The 24428-nt window shown below is 41.6% G+C and overlaps 1 protein-coding gene across 6 annotated transcripts in view; it reads right to left on the bottom strand.

Annotated features, from left to right (window-relative positions):
• Positions 1-24428, bottom strand: part of LOC133389056 (guanylate cyclase 2G-like) — a 120414-nt gene that overhangs the window by 34090 nt on the left and 61896 nt on the right. For all 6 annotated transcript variants that reach the window (XM_061635989.1, XM_061635992.1, XM_061635990.1 and 3 more), the window contains 7 exons: positions 22496-22579; positions 20210-20314; positions 13334-13405; positions 12266-12434; positions 11224-11379; positions 9192-9369; positions 8066-8206 (listed from right to left, as the gene is read on the bottom strand). In XM_061635989.1, the coding sequence (XP_061491973.1) occupies positions 8066-8206; positions 9192-9369; positions 11224-11379; positions 12266-12434; positions 13334-13405; positions 20210-20314; positions 22496-22579 (905 nt within the window). The remainder of the gene's footprint in view (positions 1-8065; positions 8207-9191; positions 9370-11223; positions 11380-12265; positions 12435-13333; positions 13406-20209; positions 20315-22495; positions 22580-24428) is intronic.

Genomic DNA, 24428 nt, shown 5'->3' with positions numbered 1-24428 from the left:
TCATTTTGCCTTCCTTCGGCCCCTCACCAGCACACCTGACAGAGCGGCCTTGGTACACTCTAAAAGAACAAAGCCTATCCGACAAGCTCCCAGACTTTTGATTTCCTTCCATCCCAGGGCTCTTGGCAGGAAAGCTTAATCTTCTACGATTGCAAAGTGGATCAAGGTATGTATCTGTTTGACCCACAAGGTACAGCACCTTCAGGCTGCATCTCAGTCCACTTAACCAGGGTGGCAGCCACCTCTGCAGCTCTGGCCACAAATGCCAGCATCCTTGAAATATGCAGAGCAGCCACAAAGGCCTCCTCTTCAATTTTCATGCAACATTATAAGCTGAACCTTTTTGGCTCTGCAGAGTAGGCCTTTGGTTGGCGCATTCTCTAGAATGTTTTAAAGGACCAGTGAGTGGTTCTAGGCTTCCCCACCCAACAAATTCAGGCTCTGGTAGGCCAGCAGTGCTTTCTAGAACAACTGCAAACTCCAACCCAAAGCTGCAGAGCATGCCCGACACTGTCATTCAGTTCAATGCAAAATTTCTTAAATTAATTAAAAATCAACCAGGCATTTTTTTAACTTTTAAACTGCAGAAGATGAAGGTCAGGGTATGGGTAAGCTTGAGATATACTTAGAGCTACATCAAGTAAGTTAGCAGCAACAGCTATAACAGTATTCCACTAACGTCAGTAACATCAGACAGTTGTTTAACCAACTAGACTGGCATGCAGGGAAGTAATTGTTTTAACTCTACTACTGTGGAAACTAGCAGCTAGCAACCTATTACGCTGTTATTGAAGTGGAAACCTTGGAATATGGTGTATACCAGAAAAGACAACAGAAACTTGGGAATTGCGTCTTCCGTCGAGCCTACTCCTCAAAATGTGTGGCGTAAACAAACAAAAATTACATACTTCTACTCTTCCAAGGAGGAAAACAAGGAAGGTAAGGGAGATAAGGAGGAAGGGCAGGAATCTCTCCAACACCCAAATTTAATCATGGATTGGTCGTTAGGCACTAAAGGAGACCTCCAAATTGTTAATGAAGATCCATCTCCCATAAATCTTGCATTAGAGTTAGCTCTGGTGGAGAATGTGACCCCACAAGGGGTAACTCAATCACTTGAGAATAGCCAGTCATATGAGCGCAACGAACTGAGGTGAAAACAAATTGCAGAACTGGCTTGTAGTGAAGAAAAAGCTAACAAGAAGGAGCTTACCTGCCAAAAAGAGCTGACAAAAGGAGAGAATCTGCCAATTAAAGGAGATATTTTGCCAATTGAGGGTTGGCTATTCATGATAGTTAGAGATATAGAACATATTAAAGCTTTTTTATCCAAATGTAATAAGCTTCTAACCACATTAGTGAAAGTTTATATAAAGATAGGTCCAAGATGTGGAGGTGAGGGTTTGGGGACGAGGATTACCAAAGGTGCAATACAAACAATTAAAACAACTACTGGGAGCAATAAGGAACTTAAGAGAATGGCTAAAAAGAGATGGAGCAGTAATGTAAAGAAGAGCAAGAACATAAAACAGCCAAAGATTCAATGCTGCAATAAAATGGACTTTGAGAAACTTTTTAAGTTACTAGATACCAACCCAAAGCAGAAAACAGAACTGAAATTCAAGATGAAAACTCAATCAGAATGAAATAAGGGTGATAACACCAATTCTCTTCTTGAAAAAGCAGCCACTCTCCCTTTGTAGCCTTTAACAGATAGTTTAGCGCAGGATCCATAGGCACACATGCTCTTGGATCCTAAACCATCTCAGAAGATGGCGGTGGATGATAAATGGATTTTAGTGGTTAACCGACAAAAACTGGTTTTATTTAATTATCCCAAACCTGTAGGCCTCACACAAAATGAACGTAAATTTCATCTCTTAATTTTGGAAGGAACTCTCCCAGGCTTGTTCTTCATAGATGACATAACCCAAGTGGAATATCTATATTACAGTTATGTTACTGCACGTGCTGTGGTTACTTTTAGTGGCTGGGGTAAAGCCAGACTTGTACTCAAATGTAGAGATGCATTCTCTATCAGTGGCATATCAAGATTTTTTGAGAATTTAGCAACCCCAAGGCTTTAGTTGTCCATTCTTTCCCATACACAAAAGGTAGTTTGGCAAAGGTGGATAATGGGCTGGGGGGGAAATTAATTGAGCTTGAATCTGCTGAAGAAGTTTCCCCTCCTTGTAAAGACTTGGACTTACAGGTCCATGAGGAGAAAAAATGTGCTCGGACTCAAGAATATAGGCTAATGTCCAATAATGGGATGGATTTGTTTAACGAAGAGGAGAAAATGCTATTAGATTCTTTCTGTGCTTTACCCCCAGTAGCATAAAATGAAATCATAACAAGACTTCGGATCTTAAAAAGCCATTTATTAAACAGGCAGACAAAGGGTAGGTGTTGTGCCTATAGTGAGGAAGAATATAGAGTGACAGAGGACCTTGCCCTGCACAAGATGATAACTTACAAGGTGTAGAGGGAATGGCACAGGGACCTCCTGAGGATAAGAATCACGCCCCCCAATACAGGGAAGGAATTAATACTTACCATATCTAATTAGTACCTACCATATCTAATGCAAAATCTGTAGCATTCTCATCTTAGATGGATGGATATGAGATATCTAGATGAAGAGGGAAAGGGATCTCTGCAGTAGGAAATCATTTATACAGACTATTTATCTAGCCCACTGTATCCGGTAGTCTCAAATGTCAGCAGGTTAGATCCAACTATAGACGCAATTGATAATCTAGAGAACAAACCAGGATGATCAAACCTGAAGTGCAGAATCCACCATCCAAGCAAGTAAGCACTAGGAGGCCATCTGTTACAACTTGACAAAGAGTAAAGCAAGCAAGTATTCAGCTAACAATTCTTTCATGGAATATCTCAGGATGGCAGAATAAAGTTGCAGATCCATCTTTTTTGGATTATATTAAGAAGCATAATATTATCCTTTTACAAGAGACCTGGGTGAGAGAGAAACTTGATCTGAATGGTTTCATGGCCCACTCATTGGAAGCAAGCCCAAGATTTATTTATTTATTTATTTATTTTATTAGATTTCTAAACCGCCCTATAGCTTTCTAGCTCTCAGGGCGGTGTACAAAAGGTAAAAACAGATTAAAATACAATAAACATGATAACAATACACTGTAAAATATAGAAACAAAATCAAGACAAAGACAAATTAAATTAAATTAAATTAAAATGCCTGAGCAAAGAGGTAGGTCTTTACCTGGCGCCAAAAGGATAACAAAGAAGATCCAAGGGGAGCGTCCCAAAGGAGGTCTGAATGTGGTGGTGGTGGTGGTTGGTGTTGGTGTGGTGTTGGGGGTGTTGGTGTGGTGTTGGGGGTGTTGGTGTGGTGTTGGGGGTGTTGGTGTGGTGTTGGGGGTGTTGGTGTGGTGTTGGAGGGGGGTGTTGGGGGTGTTGGGGGTGTTGGGGGGGTGTTGGGGGGGTGTTGGGGGGGTGTTGGGGGGGTGTTGGGGGGGTGTTGGGGGGGTGGGGGGTGTCGTGGTGGTGTCGTGGTGGTGTCGTGGTGGTGTCGTGGTGGTGTCGTGTGGTGTCGTGTGGTGTCGTGTGGTGTCGGTGTCGGTGTCGGTGGTGTTGGTAACCCAAAGCTGCTAGGTAAATTTTGTTAAATCTACTCTGTCTGCTTACTTACCTTCTCTTCTGCTAGAGTTAAACAGCTGTTCAAAGAAAGAATCCATCTTTATTCTAAATGGTGGGACCTCTATTCAGTTACTCAAATGTCATATTCTATTTGGTACCCACTATATAAAACAACATTTGGCATGAAGCAATACTTCACATTTCTGACAGTGGCACTCCTGAGAAAATCATCCACAGCTTTACAACTTCAGACTATGCCCTATACTTTTCTGGATGGGAGGTTTTCTAACATTCCAACCCAACAAAGAGTTTGTATCTGTCAATCTGGTGAAATTGAGGACATAATGCATTATTTACTAAGCTGCCCCCTATATAAGTCCCCAAGGTTAAAATTTCTTTCCTACATCCTTCACTCCTTGTCAAATAGACTTCCCCTGGAGCAGATATGAGTTCTGCTAGCAGGCAATGATATATTTATAACTACCCAGGTAGCAAAATTTGCTCTAGCTGTGGGAAAAGTAAGATTTAGATACCAAAAACCCCTTGTGGGATGAGTGAGATGTGCCCCAGTGCATGGGGTGGGTCAGGGTATCTTTCACTTGGGAGAGGACATTTTATTTGAAATGTATTGTTGTTCTTTTATGGTATGTTGTTGAACTGTGTTTTCTGTATTTTCCTTTTACATGTGTTTAATTGTGGTAGCCTTTGGCTCTGAGCAATAAAGATTCATTTCATTTCATTTCCAGAATGTTGTAAAGGACCAGTGAGTGGTTCTAGGCTTTCTGGTAGGCTCCCACTGGGTCTGGGTGACGTGTCCAGCAGGAGAATGGTTCATTGTGATACGAAGTGATTTACTATGGAAGTGCCTTCTCTGGCCAACCAATCAAGGGAGCCAATCAATGACCACACCCTGCATGGAAGCCACTCATTCATTACACTGCAAACACTGTTTACTCTGTTTGTTTCTTCTTAAAAGTTTACACCACCCCCTGACCATTGGCTCTTATAGATAAATTTATTTATTTTATTTATTCATTATTTGATTTATATCCCGCCCTCCCTCCCAGCAGGAGCCCAGGGCAGCAAACAAAAGCACTAAAAACAACAGATAAGTACAAGTAGCTCTGTGACTAATGATGTAACTAAGTCAAGCCAAATGGAAGCCTGGAGGCTGACACACACAGATGTGAAAGGAAAGTCCAGAGTTGTATGATGTGAACATCCAATGTCAGATGAACCAGGAAAAGTTAGAAATTGTCAAGAAAGAAATGGAATGTATTAACATTACAATAAGCATGAGTGAATTAAAATGGACAGGAATGGGACATTTTCAATCAGGCAACTACAAAATATTTTATGCTGGAAGTGAGAAATTAAGAAGAAATGGGGTTGCTATAATAGGGAGAAGGGATGTAGCAAAAGCAATTAGGAGCTATAATGCAAGGTCTGAATGAGTGATATCAATGAGATTTAACAGGAAACCTATTAACATAGCCATCATCCAAGTCTATGCTCCAACAGCAAACATAGAAGAAGAGGAATTGGAGAGATTTTACAAAGAAGTACAGGAAGAAATTGATCACACACCAAAACAAGATGTGCTGATAATCGTGGGAGACTGGAAAGCAAAAGTAGGGAACAGAGAAGAACTAGAAATTGTGGGGAAATGAGGCTAAGGAGACAGAAATGAAGCAGGACTTACTGAATTCTGTGAAGCCAATAATTTGTTTCTTGCAAACACATTTTTGAGCAACTGAAAAGACGACTGTACATGTGAACATCACTAAATGGTCAATATAGGAATCAAATTGATTATATAATTGGTAGAAGAAGATGGGGAAGTTCCATACTTTCTGCAAAAACAAGACCAGGAGCAGACTGCGGTACAAATCACGAACTGGTAATATCGAAAATCAGAGTAAAGCTAAAGAAGGCCAGCAAAGCAATCATAATGCCAAAATACAATTTAAATAACATCCCAGAAGAATATAAAGATCAAATAAGGAAGAGATCTGAGGCTTTAAACTTAGTTGATACAGAAACAAAAGAACTATGGATTGAAGTCAGAGATATTATCCAGGAAGAATGCATAAAAACAATACCTCTAGTTAACAAGAGCGAAAGACCTCAATGGATGACTGAAGAAACTCTTAAAATGGTTAAAGAGAGAAGGAAAGCAAAAGCAAAAGGAGATTGATACACGGTTAGAACCCAAAATACAATAATACAGCAACTAGTACGTAGGGATAAAGAGAACTATTAGAATAGTTATTGTATAGAAATAGAAGAGGATAATAAAAAAGGTAGAACAAAAGTGCTATTCCAAAAGATTAGAGAAATTAAAGGGAAATTTAAACACTGAAGAACTATATAAAAGAGATGCAAGTATGACAGATTCATTCATGGAGGAACCATATGATGAAGAACCAGAAATTTTAGAAAGTGAAGTGGAAGCTGCTCTTAAAATACTTGGAAGAAACAAATAATCAGGAATGGCATACCAACAGAGTTGCTACAAGTTACTGAGACTGAATCTGTCCAAATTTTGAGAAAGATTTGTCAACAAGTATGGAAAACTAAACAATGACCCACAGATGGAAGCATTCAATATACATTGCAATTCTAAAGAAAGGGGTCCCAGGGAATGCAGTAATTATCAAACTATGGCCTTAATATCCCATGCAAGTAAACTAATGCTCAAGATTCTACAACAAAGGCTCTTACCATATATGGAGCGAGAAATGCCAGGCGTCCAAGCTGGATTTAGAAAGGGAAGAGGCACCAGAGATCATATTGCAAACATATGTTGGATAATGGAACGGAGCAAGGAATTTCAGAAGAAAATCACCCTGTGCGATATAGATTACAGCAAAGTCTTTGATTGTGTAGATCACAAAAAACAATGGAATGCTTTAAAATAAATGGGGGTGCCACAGCATCTGATTGTCCTGATGCACAACCTATACTCTGGACAAGAGGCCATTGTAAGGTCAGAATATGGAGAAACCGATTGGTTCCCACTCAGAAAGGGTGTGAGACGGGTGTATTTTATCACCCTATTTGATCTATATGGAGAACATATCATACGGAAAGCGGGATTGGACCAAGATGAAGGTGTGAAAATTGGAGGGAGAAATATCAATAATTTAAGATATGCAGATACCATACTACTTAAGATACCATACTACTAGCAGAAACCAGTAATGATTTGAAGCGAATGCTGATGAAAGTTAGAGGAAAGCACAAAAGAAGGACTACAGCTGAATATAAAAAGGCTAAAATAATGACAACAGAAGAATTATGTAACTTTAAAGTTGACAATGAGGACATTCAACTTGTCAAGGATTATCAATACCTTGGCACAATCATTAACGAAAATGGAGACAATAGTCAAGAAATCAGAAGAAGGCTAGGACTGGCGAGGGCAGCTATGAGAGAACTAGAAAAGGTCCTCATATGCAAAAATGTATCAGGATCATTCAGACCATGGCATTTCCAATCTCTATGTATGGATGTGAAAGTTGGACAGTGAAAAAAGTGGATAAGAGAAAAATCAACTCATTTGAAATGTGATGTTGGAGAAGAGATTTGCAGATACCATGGACTGCAAAAAAGACAAATCCAATTATTAGATTAATGTGTTGGAACAAATTAAACCAGAGCTATCACTATAAGCAAAAAAGATGAAACTGAGGTTATCATACTTTGGACACATAATGAGAAGACATGATTCACTAGAAAAGACAATAAGGCTGAGAAAAACAGAAGGGAATAGAAAAAGTGGAAGATCATACAAGAAATGGATTGATTCCATAAAGGAAGCCACAGACCTGAACTTACAAGATCTGAATGGGGTGGTTTATAAGAAATGCTATTGGAGGTCGCTGATTTATAGGGTCACCATAATTTGTAATCACCTTGAAGGCACATAACACACAACATATACTGCTAGAGAAAAAAGACAGTTTTCTAAAGCTGCCATTTTAAGAATTTCTTGACGGATTTTTTATTATTATCCAGTTTCTCTTGTAAGAAAGTTTAATGTTGTAACCACAGGTCATAACCCAATTTCCCTAGGTGTCTGGGCTGGAACTTCATTTCTGATTTCTGTCAGGGAAAGCTGAGAGATAGGCAAAGAGGTTTCACTAAGGAAAGTTAAGATCATCTTTATTTTATTTTCCTTTTTTGTTAAAGCCAGCATTTGACATTATTCAAGATTACACAGCAAAAACGAGGATATATACATAGGCCCCCAAAATAGAGGCTTATTCTTTTTTTAAAAAAAATTAAGAGTACTGGGATTCTAGCAAAAGCCTATGGGACACACTAATGTACATTAAGAATCAACTAGTTCTTGGGCTGAACCTATCCTAAAGGGAAAAGTGTTTTAGAGCATCTTCTACTGAACAATGACTTAAGAACAGTAAAGGATTTTAGTTACCCAGGTACCATGGCTGATAAAAGCTTTTCTGTCTTCTTCTTCTCTGCCATCAACTGAGTTGTCCTTGATTCAACTACTTCCTCCAGATGATTTGCGTATTTTTCCAGCTTATTCACCATGTTGTCCAAGATACTGAAATGGCTTTTGGAAATGTTCAAAAAATGAGAATGAATTGAATGAAACAGTGTTCATCATCCATTTCTACCAAAGGGCTTTCTAGTCTTTGTAACAGAATGTAGTGTCCCTGCAGGAATTATTTCAATTTTCAGCCCAAAGGCCACAGTCTCTCATGGGCAACCTTCCAGGGGCCACATGCTGGTGGTGGGTGGAGCAAAAGGCAAAATTGGGACAGTAACAGATATGACCCTTACCTCTGTACAACAGCCTATTTTCAAGCCATGCAAAAGTCAGATTTCTACACACACACACACACACACACCTTTTCATCTTCCATCCAGGCAAGGAAGAAGCATTGTCACAGTTCACATATTCTACCACCTAAAGGCACTCAGGGAGGGTGTGATGCCTTTCTAGTGAGGAGCATAGCCTGGGAAATTCCTGAGGACTGGATAGGCTGCATTTGGTGCCCGGACCTGAGGTTCCCCATCTCTGCTTTAATGTTTTGTGACCTCACCAATTTTTGCACTGATTGCATGTATTTAAAATCCTTTCTATCCTATATGATACCTATAACATTGCATACAAACTGAGAATCACATTGGGAGTTGACTAAAATAAAATCTACTGAAGATCTCCCTTTATCCATTTGGATTCATAAAATCCAACCAACCTGAAGATCAGATCTGTTCATAAGAAGCGTATTTTATGTCTCAACAACTCATAACCATTGGCAGCACTGATTATATATTAAAATGCTGTTACTACTCAGTGACTACTAGATACTGGGTCTCTGGCATCTCAACAGAAACTCTTGCTTTCTCATTCATTATTTGTTGATTCAGCAAATGGAAGCAAACAAGGGAATACTAAGGTATAGGAATCACAAAATCTATGTGTAGTTTGTTTTATATTTTCAGTAACAGAGACTGGTGTGCTAGATGTAGAGACTAACATTTTGACTTGAATAATAACCATACGTGTGGTTTCATAGGAAGAAAAAATTCACCCTTCTGGACTGGCATCTCTCAGTGCTCTCTTTACATTGGAGAATGTTGGCCTCCTCTCTGGATATTCATCCCAACATGCCTTCAAAAGTGCAACAATCCTTTCATTACATTTCTCCGTTGAAAGAGAGGGGCGTAGTGGAACAGGAGAATTCGGGTCCTTGATTCTTTTTATTATCTCTGCAATGAACAAACCAGAATCAGTTAGACTTCAAATATTATTCATTTTTCCTTTCAGCTCCTTTACTTTTAGAGTCTTCAACTTTTGGGGAAGTGCCACAGCTCAGTGGTAGTAGAGCATCCGCTTTGCATGCAGATGGCCCCAGGTTCAGTCCCCAGCATCTCCAGGTAGGGCTGGGAGAGACCCCTGTCTGAATCCCTGGAGAGCTGCCACTGCCAGGAAGTATGGACAATAATGCACTAGATGAACCACTGGTCTGACTTGGTATAAGGCAGCTTCCTATGTTCCTAAGTATCAGGAGAGAACTGATGAACCCCATTCCTCAGATAGCAACATAAACTATTGCTGTGCCCAGTATTTTGCTGTATTTTCTTATTGCTGTTGTCTATTGTTGATATTTGCTGAGGTCTATAGATCGTGCATTAAAGGATATATATATTGAAATGATATTGAAATAAATGCTTTATTTATTATGACCAGACACTAACATATTCTATTTCTACACTGTTGTACTTTCTTTGTATTTATCATATTTCAATCTCTACAATTTCTAATTATATGAAAATACTAGTGTTATATGCTTATTCTGTTAACATTTAACATGACCATATTTGAGATTATATATTTAAATACCAAAAATGTTTACCCCAGAATTGTTCACGTTTGGGGCTAGATTGTATTTATCTTAACTGCAGAAGCATGGTTCTAGAGATAAAGGACGGTCCAACAGAAAATTCCCTTCCTTTATGAATTTTGCAAATAAGAGTGACAACCACCACTGTTTTAGATCTGATAATACACCTGGTCCAACAAACTCATGGTTTGGTGGCATGGGATGGAAGTGAGCTAAAGTGATCTCTCTTCATCTTCTCCTCCCCGTCCATTTTCCTCCTTTTGCATGCATGGGGCAGGGAAGATTTCTTTGTTCTTAAATCAGTGTTTCTCCATCACAGGGTTGCAAAAATTCTCTTTTCTGCAGATGGGTGCACAAGAGAAGGAGGGAGGGTTCAAACTCATTGCTTGCTCCCACTCCAACAAACTAGTTTGTTAGTTCAGAAAAATTAAGTCTGAACCAGGTGTTTACTATGTGGAAACCAGGGTTTGCTCTTTTCATGTATTATTATTATTGTTATTGTTGTTATTTATTAAATTTATATCCCGCCCTTTCTCCCAGTAGGAGCCCAGGGTGGCTCTATATTTACTATGTAGTATGGATGCACTCTGATGGAGCAAAATAGAAAAATGTTTTTTTATATATGGAATTGTTTTTAATTGTTTTATTGATGTTTTCATTGTCAAAACATTTCAAGATATTTTATGGGAAGAAATTCATAAATGGAATAAAATATAAATAAATAAAAATAGAAAAATGGAGAGCAGCAGGCTCTGGAATATTAGGAGAGTGGAACACAATTTTCCATTGATAGAAAACATGTGCTTCTCCTTATGGAAAAAATGAATCACACCCAGTCTGTCTTTCTACTAACAAGAGTTTAAGAATTATCTGTTAGATGGATTGCTTCATAAAGATTGCAGTAGACCTGCATAGGGAGGTGCAGATAATTACTACAGAAGGTTTTAATTCAGGGTTACTATAATTTGAATTAACAAACCGCATTTGCATGCATAGAACTTTCGAATGGGTTTTGATCTCACATTCCTCTTCCTCCTCCTCTCTCTTATAATTATATGTTGTTTGTATTGGTTCTCTGAGTGCATCTGCAAAGGTTTTAGGAGGGGGACAGGTTAGATGTGCAAATTCACACACACACACACATCTATCTTGCTTTATCTGCCCATTTACACTGGAAGAATAAATGAGGCACAGGTCAGATCTCAAAATAAGAAACAACCTTCTGCATTCTTGCTTAGGTCTTGGAATGGTCCATCCTCATTGTTGTAAATCAGTTCTCTTATAATTATAGCAAAGCTGTAAACATCCCCCCTCTGGGTGCCATGGAATGGATATTCCCCCATTCTTAGCAATTCAGGGGCTGTCCAGTAGAGATCTACAATAAAAAGAGAGCAAAGACCAAAAGGGTGGAAGGTTAGTAGAGATGCAGAAGAAATTAAATTCAGTTTGCATTTAAAGCCAAATATATCAAATTCACATGGAACTAGTCTCCTTCTCAACAGTTACCCTGATTTTCTTTCCATATTTACATTTCCAGAAACCAACAATATGAAAGCTGAAATACCAACATCCTTTGAAATTCACTCTATTCCTAATTTTGTGATGCAGTTGTCCAACTAAGCAATGTTTACAGAAATGAATGCATTAGGGGAAAGTGTGTATAAAAATGAAGATAATAGTGAAGGTAACATGCAAAAATATATTAGGAGAAAATGTTTGCAAAAATCTGTGCATTAGTCAAAATTACATATCAAAAATAATTTATTAGGAGAAATTCACACTGAAATGCTGAAGAATTTTCAGGAGTTTTTAAAAAACAAAACAAAAATAATCCACAAATTCCCGCAAAAATGTGGAGAACTGAATTTAAGACTGGGAAAATGAGAAACGGAGAGAACCAAAACTGACAAATCCTTCCATCCCTAGAGGTTAGGGAGGATCAAAATAAATTGCATTCACAAATTGCTTCCATTTTTTTTACATACTATTACACACACCAGAGTGCTGGGTAGCAAATCATATGATGACAAAATTCTGATATTATTGCAAAATTAGAAGTACAAGTATCTGCTAAAAGGATATTATTATTATTAACCCATCCTTATTGTTAATTCTTAAAAAGGATATTATTATTATTTATAACCCATCCTTCAACTTAGTGCCATGAAAATGTTTTTAAACGACTTTAAATCTCAGCTGAAATGTCACAAGTAAAATGCTCTAAAGGGTGGAGGGGTTTTTTTGGAGCTGCGTGTTCTTACCTTCATAACTAGTATCCTCCTCAGCAATTACCCTGGTTTTCTTTCCATATTTCAATTCACACAACCCAAATCCACACAGCTTCACCTGCATGCGACTGTCTACCAGGCAGTTAGTAGGTTTTAAGTTTCCATGAGAATTCAGAGGGCTGTTGTGGATGAACAACATACCCTGAAAATAAACAAGGACGGACACACACACAAATCCAGAGCATATATAAAAACAACACAATAATGTGAAATACATGTGCTGAACAAAGCAAGTGAGCTTGGGAGTCTGCAATTTTCACAAACAGCAACTTTTCAACTTTGGATTGTATTTCATTCATTCTAACAGGTTGCATGAGCAAGACTTTCATAATTTTACTTCATCTTTATTTCAGTGTGTTGGATTATAGATTGTGTCTCTAGATCAGCATTTCCCATTTATTGCATCCAGTGTCTTTCCTTGAGGTAATAAATTCAGCTTATGTGTTCCTCCAAGGCTTGGAGCAGGTTACAGTTGAAAAACAAACACACACACACCCAAATAAAAACCAGACAAGCAAAACATAAAACCTCATCTGTTCAATGCTTAGCTCTAGTCAAGCAAGCCCAAGGGGAATGTGCAAAGTAAGATAAATCCACTGGAGGCTAAAACCTCTTCATTTGTCTTTGCTGTATAAACATGGTACATGAATGGTCTGGCATAAGTGTGCTTTTAGTAGATCATGTAACATAAAAATGGAAGTCCCTAAGGTATATATGGCCTAAGCCATTTAGGATTTTATCATTAAAAAAATTATTTTTCAAGTATCAGTTCTGATTTTGAGACACTGGTGTGATGTGCTGCAAGCAATCCATCAGACAATGGGCAACTAGTTTCTGCACCATCTAAAGATCCCTGGGCTTGATCTCTCTCTCCCTCCCTCTTTCTCTCTCTCTCTCACACACTTTAGTCACAATTGTAAGAGATGGTTGTGATGGATATTGATCTTTCTAGGTTTTTTTCAGCATTCAGTAACTACAACAATGACATTTTTTGTGATTCTCCTAGTAACAGACAGCAATTCAACTATTCCGCATACTTACATTGACTATGTCATAGGCAAAAGAGATTTTGAATATCCAGTCCAGTTCAATATCAGAATGCATCAAAACATCCTAGAAAAACAATCAGTGCAAAGATTTTACTAACAGAAATATTTCTTTTGAAATGTAGTTTGCATTTGCTGATTCCACTTCTGTTCTCGACTGCTTAATTGGTTTGGATATTGCTGAAGCACTAATACATTTTCTCTTTTAACAGCAACAAAGCCCGTTTATTGCCGTTCACTTCTTTGTTCCATTTTTAGTTCATGCTTGTCACCCCACTTTACAAGTCATTTGTTGCTGTGTTGCTTTTTATGTGTTTGCAGTATGCATGAGCAAAGATAAGTAGAAGAACTAAGGGACAAAATGGGCATATAAATGCTCGGTCCACATCAGTGGAAAGAAGACAGAACTCTTTGCAATGACTGAAAAGGCAACATTAAAAGTATTGTGGAAACATTTGTATCACATTACTGAGGTAATGACTACCATGTGGCAAACCCCAGAAGTGGACAAGTAATGAGGGTCATCACTTGTGGTAAGGTTTGCACCACTGTTCAAGGTAAGTCCTGAGACAAAAAACATACTCTTTTCCATGTCCTGGGAAAAAATATGGTAAATTAAACTTAGAGAAGGAAAGGCTGTGACTCAGTAGTACAGCATCTGTTTTGCATGCAGAAGGTCCCAGGTTCAATTCCCAGCATCTGCAGATATGACCAGAAGACCAGTCTAAAATCCTGAAGAGCTGCAGCCAGTCAATGTAGATATTACTGAGCTAGATGGACCAGGGGTCTGACTCGGTATAAGGCAGAAGCCTATGGTCCACTCCCCTCCCCCAATTCTACCTCCATTTAGCCATAAGGTGAGATTTTATCAGGATGAGCTGGCTGTATGAATATCATTTTTGCAACTCTGTTGGACAGTGATTTAAGGCTACAGTATCAGATTGCAAGAGTGTGGCACAACATCCCAAGTATAAGGTTGTAGCCCAGATTGTCCTGGCTATGAGATTTTCATGGTTCATCCTACTGACTTTCCAATAAAAATGCAGAATTGGATTAGCATGTTTAACACAGCTGATACATTATCAGTAGTCAGGGTTTGCAATCCCATGGCTCTAGAATTAGTCTGGTTTAGACTATAGTAACCAAAAATTTTAATTGAAACCAAGGCCCAGTGTGATAGGAACTGTACAAATAACAAACAAAATGGAACTTAAATGGTTGTTGTTGTTTGTTGTTGTTGTTATATTTATTAGTCACCCATCTGGCTGGATTCCCAGTCACTCTGGGCGACGTACAAAAGAAAATCATACAAATACATTAAAACAATAAAATCTCAACCAATAATAATAAAACCTAACCTTCAACTGTTAAAGTCAGGGCACCAGGATAGTGATTCTGAGGAGATGGATACTGAGCTCCTTTGGGGAGAAAGGGAGGTGTATAAATTTAATAAATAATAATAGTTCTGTTTTGAAGACATCAAGGTGCTTCAACAAGATCTTCAAACTCATCACAATCTCATCACATCTTATATAAAGTCAGAGCACCCTAGCGAGGGAGCCTGCTCCACGAGCTAGAGGGAGCCCCAGCTGATGAAGCGTCAAGGCCCCAGCTGACAAAGCATCAAGGCGAGTTAAGCAGCAGAGCGAAAAGAGGGTAAGTAGCTCCCATTTATTCCATTATTTAATTGAAGTAAAACAGCTCAGAGCAATAAGTAATAAGGGCAGCCCAAGGTCACCCTGAGCTAGGAGCCAAATCCTGAAAGAACCTATATCTTAAGAGACAGATCCTAGGAGAAGGAAGCCTATAGAAAGCTAGTTTTCAACACCACCCTAGCAGGAAAGCTTCAGGGGACACTGTAAACAAGGCTAAATTCCAGTCGGAGAGAAGGGGGAAAAGGAAACTCCACCGATACATACGGGGAGAGAGTCAGCTCAGTCCTTGCTAAAAAGGGCAGCTTTAGCCTTCCTGAAACACAACCACAAGCTCTGTTTCCCTAGGTTAAAGAAAGGTCAGGCTGTTCTAGGTGGGAAAACAACAAACAAAAAAGACTTGCCTGGAAGTCGCAGCCTCTTGCTTAGATTAAAAGCAGCCAAAAGCTTAAACAGCCCCGCCCCTCGCTCAGGAAGGAAGGAAGCCTGAGATAATACTAAAGAGTTAAGCCCCAGCTGATAGTTGAGCCATCAGCCTCAAGTAACACATCATTGGCTGGCAGCAGTAGCTGGGAGGAACCAGCCACACATATAAAGTCAGAGCACCCTAGCGAGGGAGCCTGCTCCACGAGCTAGAGGGAGCCCCAGCTGATGAAGCATCAAGACGAGTAAAGCAGCAGAGCGAGTTCGGCAGCAGGGCAAGGAGGCCAGGGCCCCCCATTCTGCCCATCTGTTCCCTGACCTCAACTAAACCGCAGTCTCCAACCCATTGACGTAATAAACCTTAAACAAAACTATGCAGGTAAGAAGCCAGCAGGGGTGTGGGGGCTTTCCAGTGTTTTGCACCGCCTGCAGCATGTACGACTATCTGCCTGTTGGACAGAAGTCGTGGGTGTGCTCTCGGTGCAATGAGCTCCTGGCTCTCCGGGAACGACTTCATTTCCTTGAGGCCAAGGTGGCGGACCTGGAAAAGCTGAGAAAGGCAGAGAGGTGTGTGGAGGAGGCCTTCAGGGACATTATAGCTGTGTCCTACTCCAACGATGATAGCTCTCCTGCTATCATGAAGAGCGATGGTCTCGGGGAAGGAGAGCATCCAGCTGAGGAAGAGGGAAACGATCCTTTAGAAGGGACCCATTCCTTGGGGGATGAGCAGCTATCCTCTCGTGCCGAGGATATATCTCCAGGAGGTGGAGGTATCCTTGTAGTGGGTGATTCGATCATTAGGAACATAGACAGTGGGGTGTGTGATGGGCGTGTAGACCGCAAGGTGTTTTGCCTGCCTGGTGCGAAGGTTGCGGATATCGCCCGTCGTTTAGATAGTTTGGTACACAGTGCTGGGGAGGAGTCAGTGGTCGTGGTGCACGTTGGCACCAACGACATGGGGAAATGCAGCCGTGAGGTCCTGGAAGCAAAATTTAGGTTGCTAGGTAGGATGCTGAAAGCCAGGACCTCCAAGGTGGCTTTCTCTGAAATGCTACCGGTTCCACGCGCAGGACCAGCTTTGCAGTGTCAATGTGTGGATGAGACGATGGTGTCGGGTGGAAGGGTTTGGATTTGTTAGGCACTGGGGAACATTTTGGGACAAGCTGGTCCTGTACAAAAGGGACGGGCTCCACTTGAACCAGAATGGAACCAGACTGCTGGCACTTAACATTAAAAAGGAAGCAGAGCAGCTTTTAAACTGACTGAGGGGGGAAACCCAACAGGAGCTGAGAAAGGTCCAGTTCGGAATAAACCTCCCCCCTGGGATAAAAACCAAAGAAATGATGAAATTTTAAAAGGGGTAGGCCTAGAAGTAGGCATTGTGAGAGCAGGGGCACAGAATATCAATTCAGAAGAGCAAAATTACCACAGGCCAAACCACAAGTGCCAAAGACACTTGAAGAGGGACACTGCTTACAAGTGCCTGTATGCTAATGCTAGGAGCCTCCGAACCAAGATGGGAGAACTGGAGTGCTTGGTCTTAGAGGAGAGCATTGATATAGTGAGCATAACGGAGACCTGGTGGAATGGAGAAAACCAGTGGGATACGGTTATCCCTGGATATAAACTATATCGGAAGGACAGGAAAGGACGTATTGGTGGCGGAGTCGCTCTATACGTGAAAGAAGGCATTGAATCCAGCAAGCTGGAAACCCCAAAAGAGGCAGACTCCTCCACAGAATCGTTGTGGGTGGTGATACCATGCCCCAGGAGGGACTTAATACTGGGAACGATCTATCGTCCCCCTGATCAAAATGCTCAGGGAGACCTTGAGATGAGATATGAAATTGAGGAAGCATCCAAACTAGGAAATGTGGTAGTAATGGGTGACTTCAACTACCTGGACATAGACTGGTTGCATATGTGTTCTAGTCATGACAAAGAAGCAAAGTTTCTAGATATTCTAAATGACTATTCCCTAGACCAGTTGGTCATGGAACCGACCAGAGGGACGGCAACCCTGGACTTAATCCTCAGTGGGGACCGGGACCTGGTGCGAGATGTAAGTGTTGTTGAACCGATTGGGAGCAGTGACCACAGTGCTATTAAATTAAACATACATGTAACTGGCCAATTGCCAAGAAAATCCAACACGGTCACATTTGACTTCAAAAGAGGAAACTTCACAAAAATGAGGGGATTGGTAAAAAGAAAGCTGAAAAACAAAGTCCAGAGGGTCACATCACTCGAAAATGCTTGGAAGTTGTTTAAAAACACTATATTAGAAGCTCAACTGGAGTGCATACCGCAGATCAGAAAAGGTACCGCCAGGGCCAAGAAGATGCCAGCATGGTTAATGAGCAAAGTCAAAGAAGCTCTTAGAGGCAAAAAGTCTTCCTTCAGAAAATGGAAGTCTTGTCCGAATGAAGAAAATAAAAAAGAACACAAACTCTGGCAAAAGAAATGCAAGAAGACAATAAGGGATGCTAAAAAAGAATTTGAGGAGCACATTGCTAAGAACATAAAAACCAACAACAAAAAATTCTATAAACACATTCAAAGCAGGAGACCATCTAGGGAAGCAATTGGACCCTTGGATGATAAGGGAGTCAAAGTTGTACTAAAGAACAATAAGGAGATTGCAGAGAAGCTAAATGAATTCTTTGCATCTGTCTTCACAGTGGAAGATATAGGGCAGATCCCTGAACCTGAACTAACATTTGCAGGAAGGGATTCTGAGGAACTGAGACAAATAGTGGTAACGAGAGAGGAAGTTCTAGGCTTAATGGACAATATAAAAACTGACAAATCACCGGGCCCAGATGGCATCCACCCGAGAGTTCTCAAAGAACTCAAATGTGAAATTGCTGATCTGCTAACTAAAATATGTAACTTGTCCCTCGGGTCCTCCTCCGTGCCTGAGGACTGGAAAGTGGCAAATGTAACGCCAATCTTCAAAAAGGGATCCAGGGGGGATCCCCGAAATTACAGGCCAGTTAGCTTCTGTCCCTGGAAAACTGGTAGAAAGTATGATTAAAGCTAGATTAACTAAGCACATAGAAGAACAAGCCTTGCTGAAGCAGAGCCAGCATGGCTTCTGCAAGGGAAAGTCCTGTCTCAGTAACCTATTAGAATTCTTTGAGAGTGTCAACAAGCATATAGATAGAGGTGATCCAGTGGACATAGTGTACTTAGACTTTCAAAAAGCGTTTGACAAGGTACCTCACCAAAGGCTTCTGAGGAAGCTTAGCAGTCATGGAATAAGAGGAGAGGTCCTCTTATGGATAAGGAATTGGTTAAGAAGCAGAAAGCAGAGAGTAGGAATAAACGGACAGTTTTCCCAATGGAGGGCTGTAGAAAGTGGAGTCCCTCAAGGATCGGTATTGGGACCTATACTTTTCAACTTGTTCATTAATGACCTGGAATTAGGAGTGAGCAGTGAAGTGGCCAAGTTTGCTGATGACACTAAATTGTTATGGGTTGTTAAAACAAAAAGGGATTGTGAAGAGCTCTAAAAAGACCTCTCCAAACTGAGTGAATAGGTGGAAAAATGGCAAATGCAATTCAATATAAACAAGTGTAAAATTATGCATATTGGAGCAAAAAATCTTAATTTCACATATACGCTCATGGGGTCTGAACTGGCGGTGACCAACCAGGAGAGAGACCTCGGGGTTGGAGTGGACAGCACGATGAAAATGTCGACCCAGTGTGCGGCAGCTGTGAAAGAGGCAAATTCCATGCTAGCTATAATTAGGAAAGGTATTGAAAATAAAACAGCCGATATCATAATGCCGTTGTATAAATCTATGGTGCGGCCGCATTTGGAATACTGTGTACAGTTCTGGTCGCCTCATCTCAAAAAGGATATTATAGAGTTGGAAAAGGTTCAGAAGAGGGCACCCAGGATGATCAAGGGGATGGAGCGACTCCCTTACGAGGAAAGGTTGCAGCATTTGGGGCTTTTTAGTTTAGAGAAAAGGCGGGTCAGAGGAGACATGATAGAAGTGTATAAAATTATGCATGGCACTGAGAACGTGGATAGAGAAAAGTTTTTCTCCCTCTCTCATAATACTAGAACTCGTGGACATTCAAAGAAGCTGAATGTTGGAAGATTCAGGACAGACAAAAGGAAGTACTTCTTTACTCAACGCATAGTTAAACTATGGAATTTGCTCCCACAAGATGCAGTAATGGCCACCAGCTTGGATGGCTTTAAAAGAAGATTAGACAAATTCATGGAGGACAGGGCTATCAATGGCTACTAGCCGTGATGGCTGTGCTGTGCCACCCTAGTCAGAGGCAGCATGCTTCTGAAAACCAGTTGCCGGAAGCCTCGGGAGGGGAGAGTGTTCTTGCACTCGGGTCCTGCTTGCGGCCTTCCCCCAGGCACCTGGTTGGCCACTGTGAGAACGGGATGCTGGACTAGATCGGCCACTGGCCTGATCCAGCAGGCTCTTCTTATGTTCTTAATATCCTTCCCATTCTCTCCTCTCTAGCTACTGTTTAGACCACAGTCAATGGAGGGGCAAAAATCTATCTTGCGTGATGATACATTGCCTTGAAAAATAGTCCCTCCAGTATCAGCTGGATCCTCTACACAGGGATAGCCAAAATGGTGTCTTTCAGATGTGTTGGACTAATAGTCATTTATTAATGACTATTGATAATGCTGGCTGGAGTTGATTGCTTTAGCCATCCTTTCTGGAGCAATTATGCATGATCTGAATTAAGTGTGACCCGATCCTTCATACCTGATTTAAAAATTGTTCTAAATCTTGATGCAAAATAGTCACCTTTAGGCTTCCTTTCTTGCAGTAATGCATTACAATGCACATGTTTGGAGCTTCAGGACATATCCCATAGAAGACCACCAGATTCTCATGTCTCAGTTCTCTCATCTAAAGCAAAGAAACATTGATAAATGTGGTATCCAGTCTTGACATCAACTATTCCAAAAAGATACAAGTCATATTCAAACTATGCAGTTCATCTATATATAGCCAATTAAATGCAATCTTCTTCAGCCGACCGTGGGCACACTAGTAACTTCAAAAGCAGCCAGAATTGTTTTCCTGGCTGCATTTTGAAGCAACCCTGCCTTCTGCTGGCCTCACCTCCCATCCCCACTGCTGACTTCAGACCTTTCAGGACTGCCCACAGCAAAGTGTTGGGCCAATCACTGTCTGCCTGAGCCTGCAGCAAAGTGTTTTCATTGGCCACATCTGGAAGACAAATGGATTGCTCCACCAATTAGTTGTGAAATCTGTCTGCAGCTGAATGGAAAAAAAAGTACTCAAGCTGATCCAAGCAGAACTTTAGAATAAAAAGGGTGGAGTTTGACTAGAATTGTGCACCCCCGTTTCACAGAGGTGGAGACACACTCAAACCAGAACAGTAAGTGTGTCTCTACCCTGTCTCTTCTTACCTGAACTGTCTGTCTATTATGGGACCACCTTGAGATAGGTGGTCTGAACAAGACAATGCACTATGATGGTGACCTCCCTAATTAAATAGTCCAAAAGAATATTTGCCCATATTCTCTTTTAGAAATTTCAATTAGTTCATGGATTTTTCTGCATATTTATTTCTGCGTGGCTCCATAGGCCTTCATATTTCAGGTGAATTTTAGATCATCTGCCTGTGTCCTGCTGGAAGCCGAGGAATACAGTCTCACATGGTTCTGTGAGTTTTTCTCTTTTTATTAAAGTAATAGATATATCAAAAGCTTTGTGACTCATCAAACTAACTTTCTAGGAACTTTTGCCCTGGCTAACACTGACTAAGCATATCACCCCTCCCCTGAGTCCACTTAAGTAGGTTTGGCTTTCACACATAAATGATGGCTCCTCCTTAACTTCATCCATTGAACTTCACACCTCTGAATCCTCCCAGCTTGAGGTGATGGGGGCTGGATCTCAGCTTCCCCCTCCAGTGGCATCACTAGGGTTGGTGTCACCCAGTGCGGTAACTCATGGTGTCACCCCCACGTCTGTCCGTCTCGCGGACCTCTGGTCGTCTTGCTTTCCTGGGGGGGCAAGAGGAAAGCTGTCCTCTCCCACCCTGGAGGGGAGGGCTTGGGGTGGCCCCCGAACCAGGCTCCTTCCTCAAAAACCTCAGTCTGGGGGGAGGGGACTGCACCCTCTCAATCTAGGCCTTCCCTTGCAGGAGGCAATCAGACTGGGCCTGGCCTCGACAGGGTGGCCGGGAAGAGCCCTTGAGGTCTCCGGGTGCGTGCCAGGGGCAGGCCCCCAGCGGGCCTCCATCCAGCCTCCATCCTGCCTGCGCAGGCCACGTGAGCACATGGTGGCCAGGCCTGGCCCGGAGCTGAGCAGCCAATGGGCACCATGCCCGACGTGATGTCAGAGCGGTGCTAGAAAAGGCGCAGAGCCTTGCGCTGGGCTGGGACTACAGCGGCTCCTTCCCAGATCATGGCTCCTCCCTCTCCTTCTCCCAGTCGCCCAGCCCTCCCCTCCTCCAGCGCTCTCGCTCACTGGCTCACGCTCCCACCCACGTTCCTCGGTCCCCAGAGCAGCAGCTGCCGCCGCACCTTCCACCTGGAGAGGAGCACTCTCAGGCCAGCCCTGCCGTGCACCCGGCCCATCCAGCTGGTCCGTCAGTGCTGTGTCCCGCAACGGGGTGGCTCTGGGTGTCACCCCCGTCATGGTATCACCCAGGTGCGGCGCTCACCCCCCCGCACCCATGTAGTGACGCCGCTGTCTCCCTGTGACTGGTGCGGGCTAACTGTCTGCTTGAGCATGGGAAGCTGCAGTGTGCTCAGCTGGGGAATGTCATGTTGACAAGGCAGCGCCTTGGGCGCAGGTGAGAGGGCATGTCTAATGGAGCAGTCTGACAGTTCAGGTTGCACTCCAGCAAGGGGGGCAGGGGACTGGGCACACTGTGAACTCTCTTTGCTGCTCAACCACTCCCTCAGCTTGTCGCACCAGTCCTCAAAGTCGGTATCACCTTTGTTGATGCCTCCCCTCCCAACCTGAGTCACAACAGTGATAGCTGCAGTTAGTTTCCCAATCAAATGCAAATTTGCAATGAAAGATGCTAAAAAGTTTAAGAATGAAACATACCACCTGAATCTCCTGTAGAATTGATTGTTTCTGTATCCAGGTATCTGTTTGATTATTAATGTATTTGAGGGCAACAAGATTTCCCTGAAACAAAAATTGTTAAGGGGCAGAATGTAATATACATTAGCATAGAAACTGTCATGGGAAAATGAACGACATAGTCTGGTAGGTATCTTCAGGGACACATTGAGGATTTTTCTATATGATTGCATCAAGTATGCTACTCTGGATTTTTATAAAGTATTTATTTTTGTAAGCTGCTCTGGGTCCTTATTAGTAGAAATAATTGGTAGACAAGTAAGATAAGTATATTACATAATAATAATGATATATAGGCCCAGATAGTACATAATGCTAAGCCAAACCATGGCTTAGCATGAATGTGTAGGCTCTCACAGAGGAGATTATGGCCGCTTTACTCCTCCAGTCCTGTTTGTGTTGTGCCACTGTGAGGTAAGCCATGGTTTTGTTTTTTGTGTCATCCAAACCTGGGCTCATGGTTTGTCTTTTCTAGAATAAGCATGAGTGGTAAGCCATAGACCAATCCTTGGTTACAGCTCGTGGTTTGTCTAGAGTGAGACAAACCATGAGCCTGGACAAAGCACTAAGCCAAACTCTGGCTTAGCTCACAGCAGCACAGCAGCAGCAGGACCGGAGGAAAAGCAAAGTGGCTGCAATCTCTTCTTCAGGAGCCCACACACTCCTGCATTCATGTAAGCTATGGTTTGGCTTGGTGCTACATGCAAATTGGGTCAAAGTCATTTTAATTATTGTGTGATGATTCCATAAGACACTTTTCAGTGACAATAACTTTAGCATGGAGGGAATATAGCCAGAAATTGGGAATATAGCCAGAATTCATACTATATTTCTTAAAGAAGACATACAACACATTAAAGCATGTCATATGTATGGCCAGTTTTATACCAGAAAAGCCAAGTAGCACTGAATCACAGCCATGTCTCAGGTCTGTTTATATAGCCTGGAACTGTACCAGAGGAACAAAGTCTTTCCTCTGATCTGTGCCAGGTAAATCCACCTTCCAGATTGATCTGTATGCATCAAGCTGGCCAATCATATGAGAGAAGCTTCAGTGGGGGGGTTGTGACCTAGAAGCTAAGAGACTGAACCCAAATTGCTGGCAGTTCCATTTTGCCCTCCCCTGTGTGCTGGGCACAAAGACACACCTCACCAAAAGGTGGCAAGCCTTGTATAAAATTGCAGGGTAGCCAAAATGGTACCCTCCAGATGCTGTTGTACTACAGTTCCCATCAGCTCAAGCCAACACAGCCAGTGGTCAAGGGTGATGAGGTTTGTGGTCCAGTAACATGAGCACCACATTGGCTACCCATGTACTATTGTGTCATTATCATCTAATCATTCTCTCTCAAGTTTGTAAAAATGAAGTTATTACCATAGTTCCAAATGTACTTTAATAACATCAAAATTATGTACAATATCCTGAGCAGATCATACATTTAGTCACCGGTTCCATCTCACAATAAACTTCTAATAATTTGTTTGGTATCTCAGATTCTAAAGGTTTGATATAAGCTGTTATTATGGCTCAAATTCTCTAAGTTCAAGAATTATAAAATCCTAACAAGTCCAGGAAATGGTAAGACACTGGGTTGAATCCATTGAAGTTACTGCACAAGTGAAATGACATCTGTCCATGCAATGGAACTTCTCCTCCCTCTCCTACCCCATTGTGCATTCTGCACACACACCCAAATCTGCCCCAGAGGGTTGAGAGAACTCCCAGAGCAGATCTGAGCAGAGTTTAGAAGATTACTTTTAAAAAGTAATAAATTACAGTTACAATTATATGGCCCAAAAAGTAGTAATTACCATTACAATTACAGTTGCTCTGAAAGTAACTGATTATTTTACTTTTACTCAAATGTAATCACTACAATTAAATTTCAGTTAC

This window comes from Rhineura floridana, chromosome 7, assembly GCF_030035675.1.
Source record: "Rhineura floridana isolate rRhiFlo1 chromosome 7, rRhiFlo1.hap2, whole genome shotgun sequence".
Classification (NCBI taxonomy): Eukaryota; Metazoa; Chordata; class Lepidosauria; order Squamata; family Rhineuridae; genus Rhineura; species Rhineura floridana.
The sequence above is the reverse complement of the archived record's forward strand: the minus strand, read 5'-3'. Positions and strand labels throughout refer to the sequence as shown.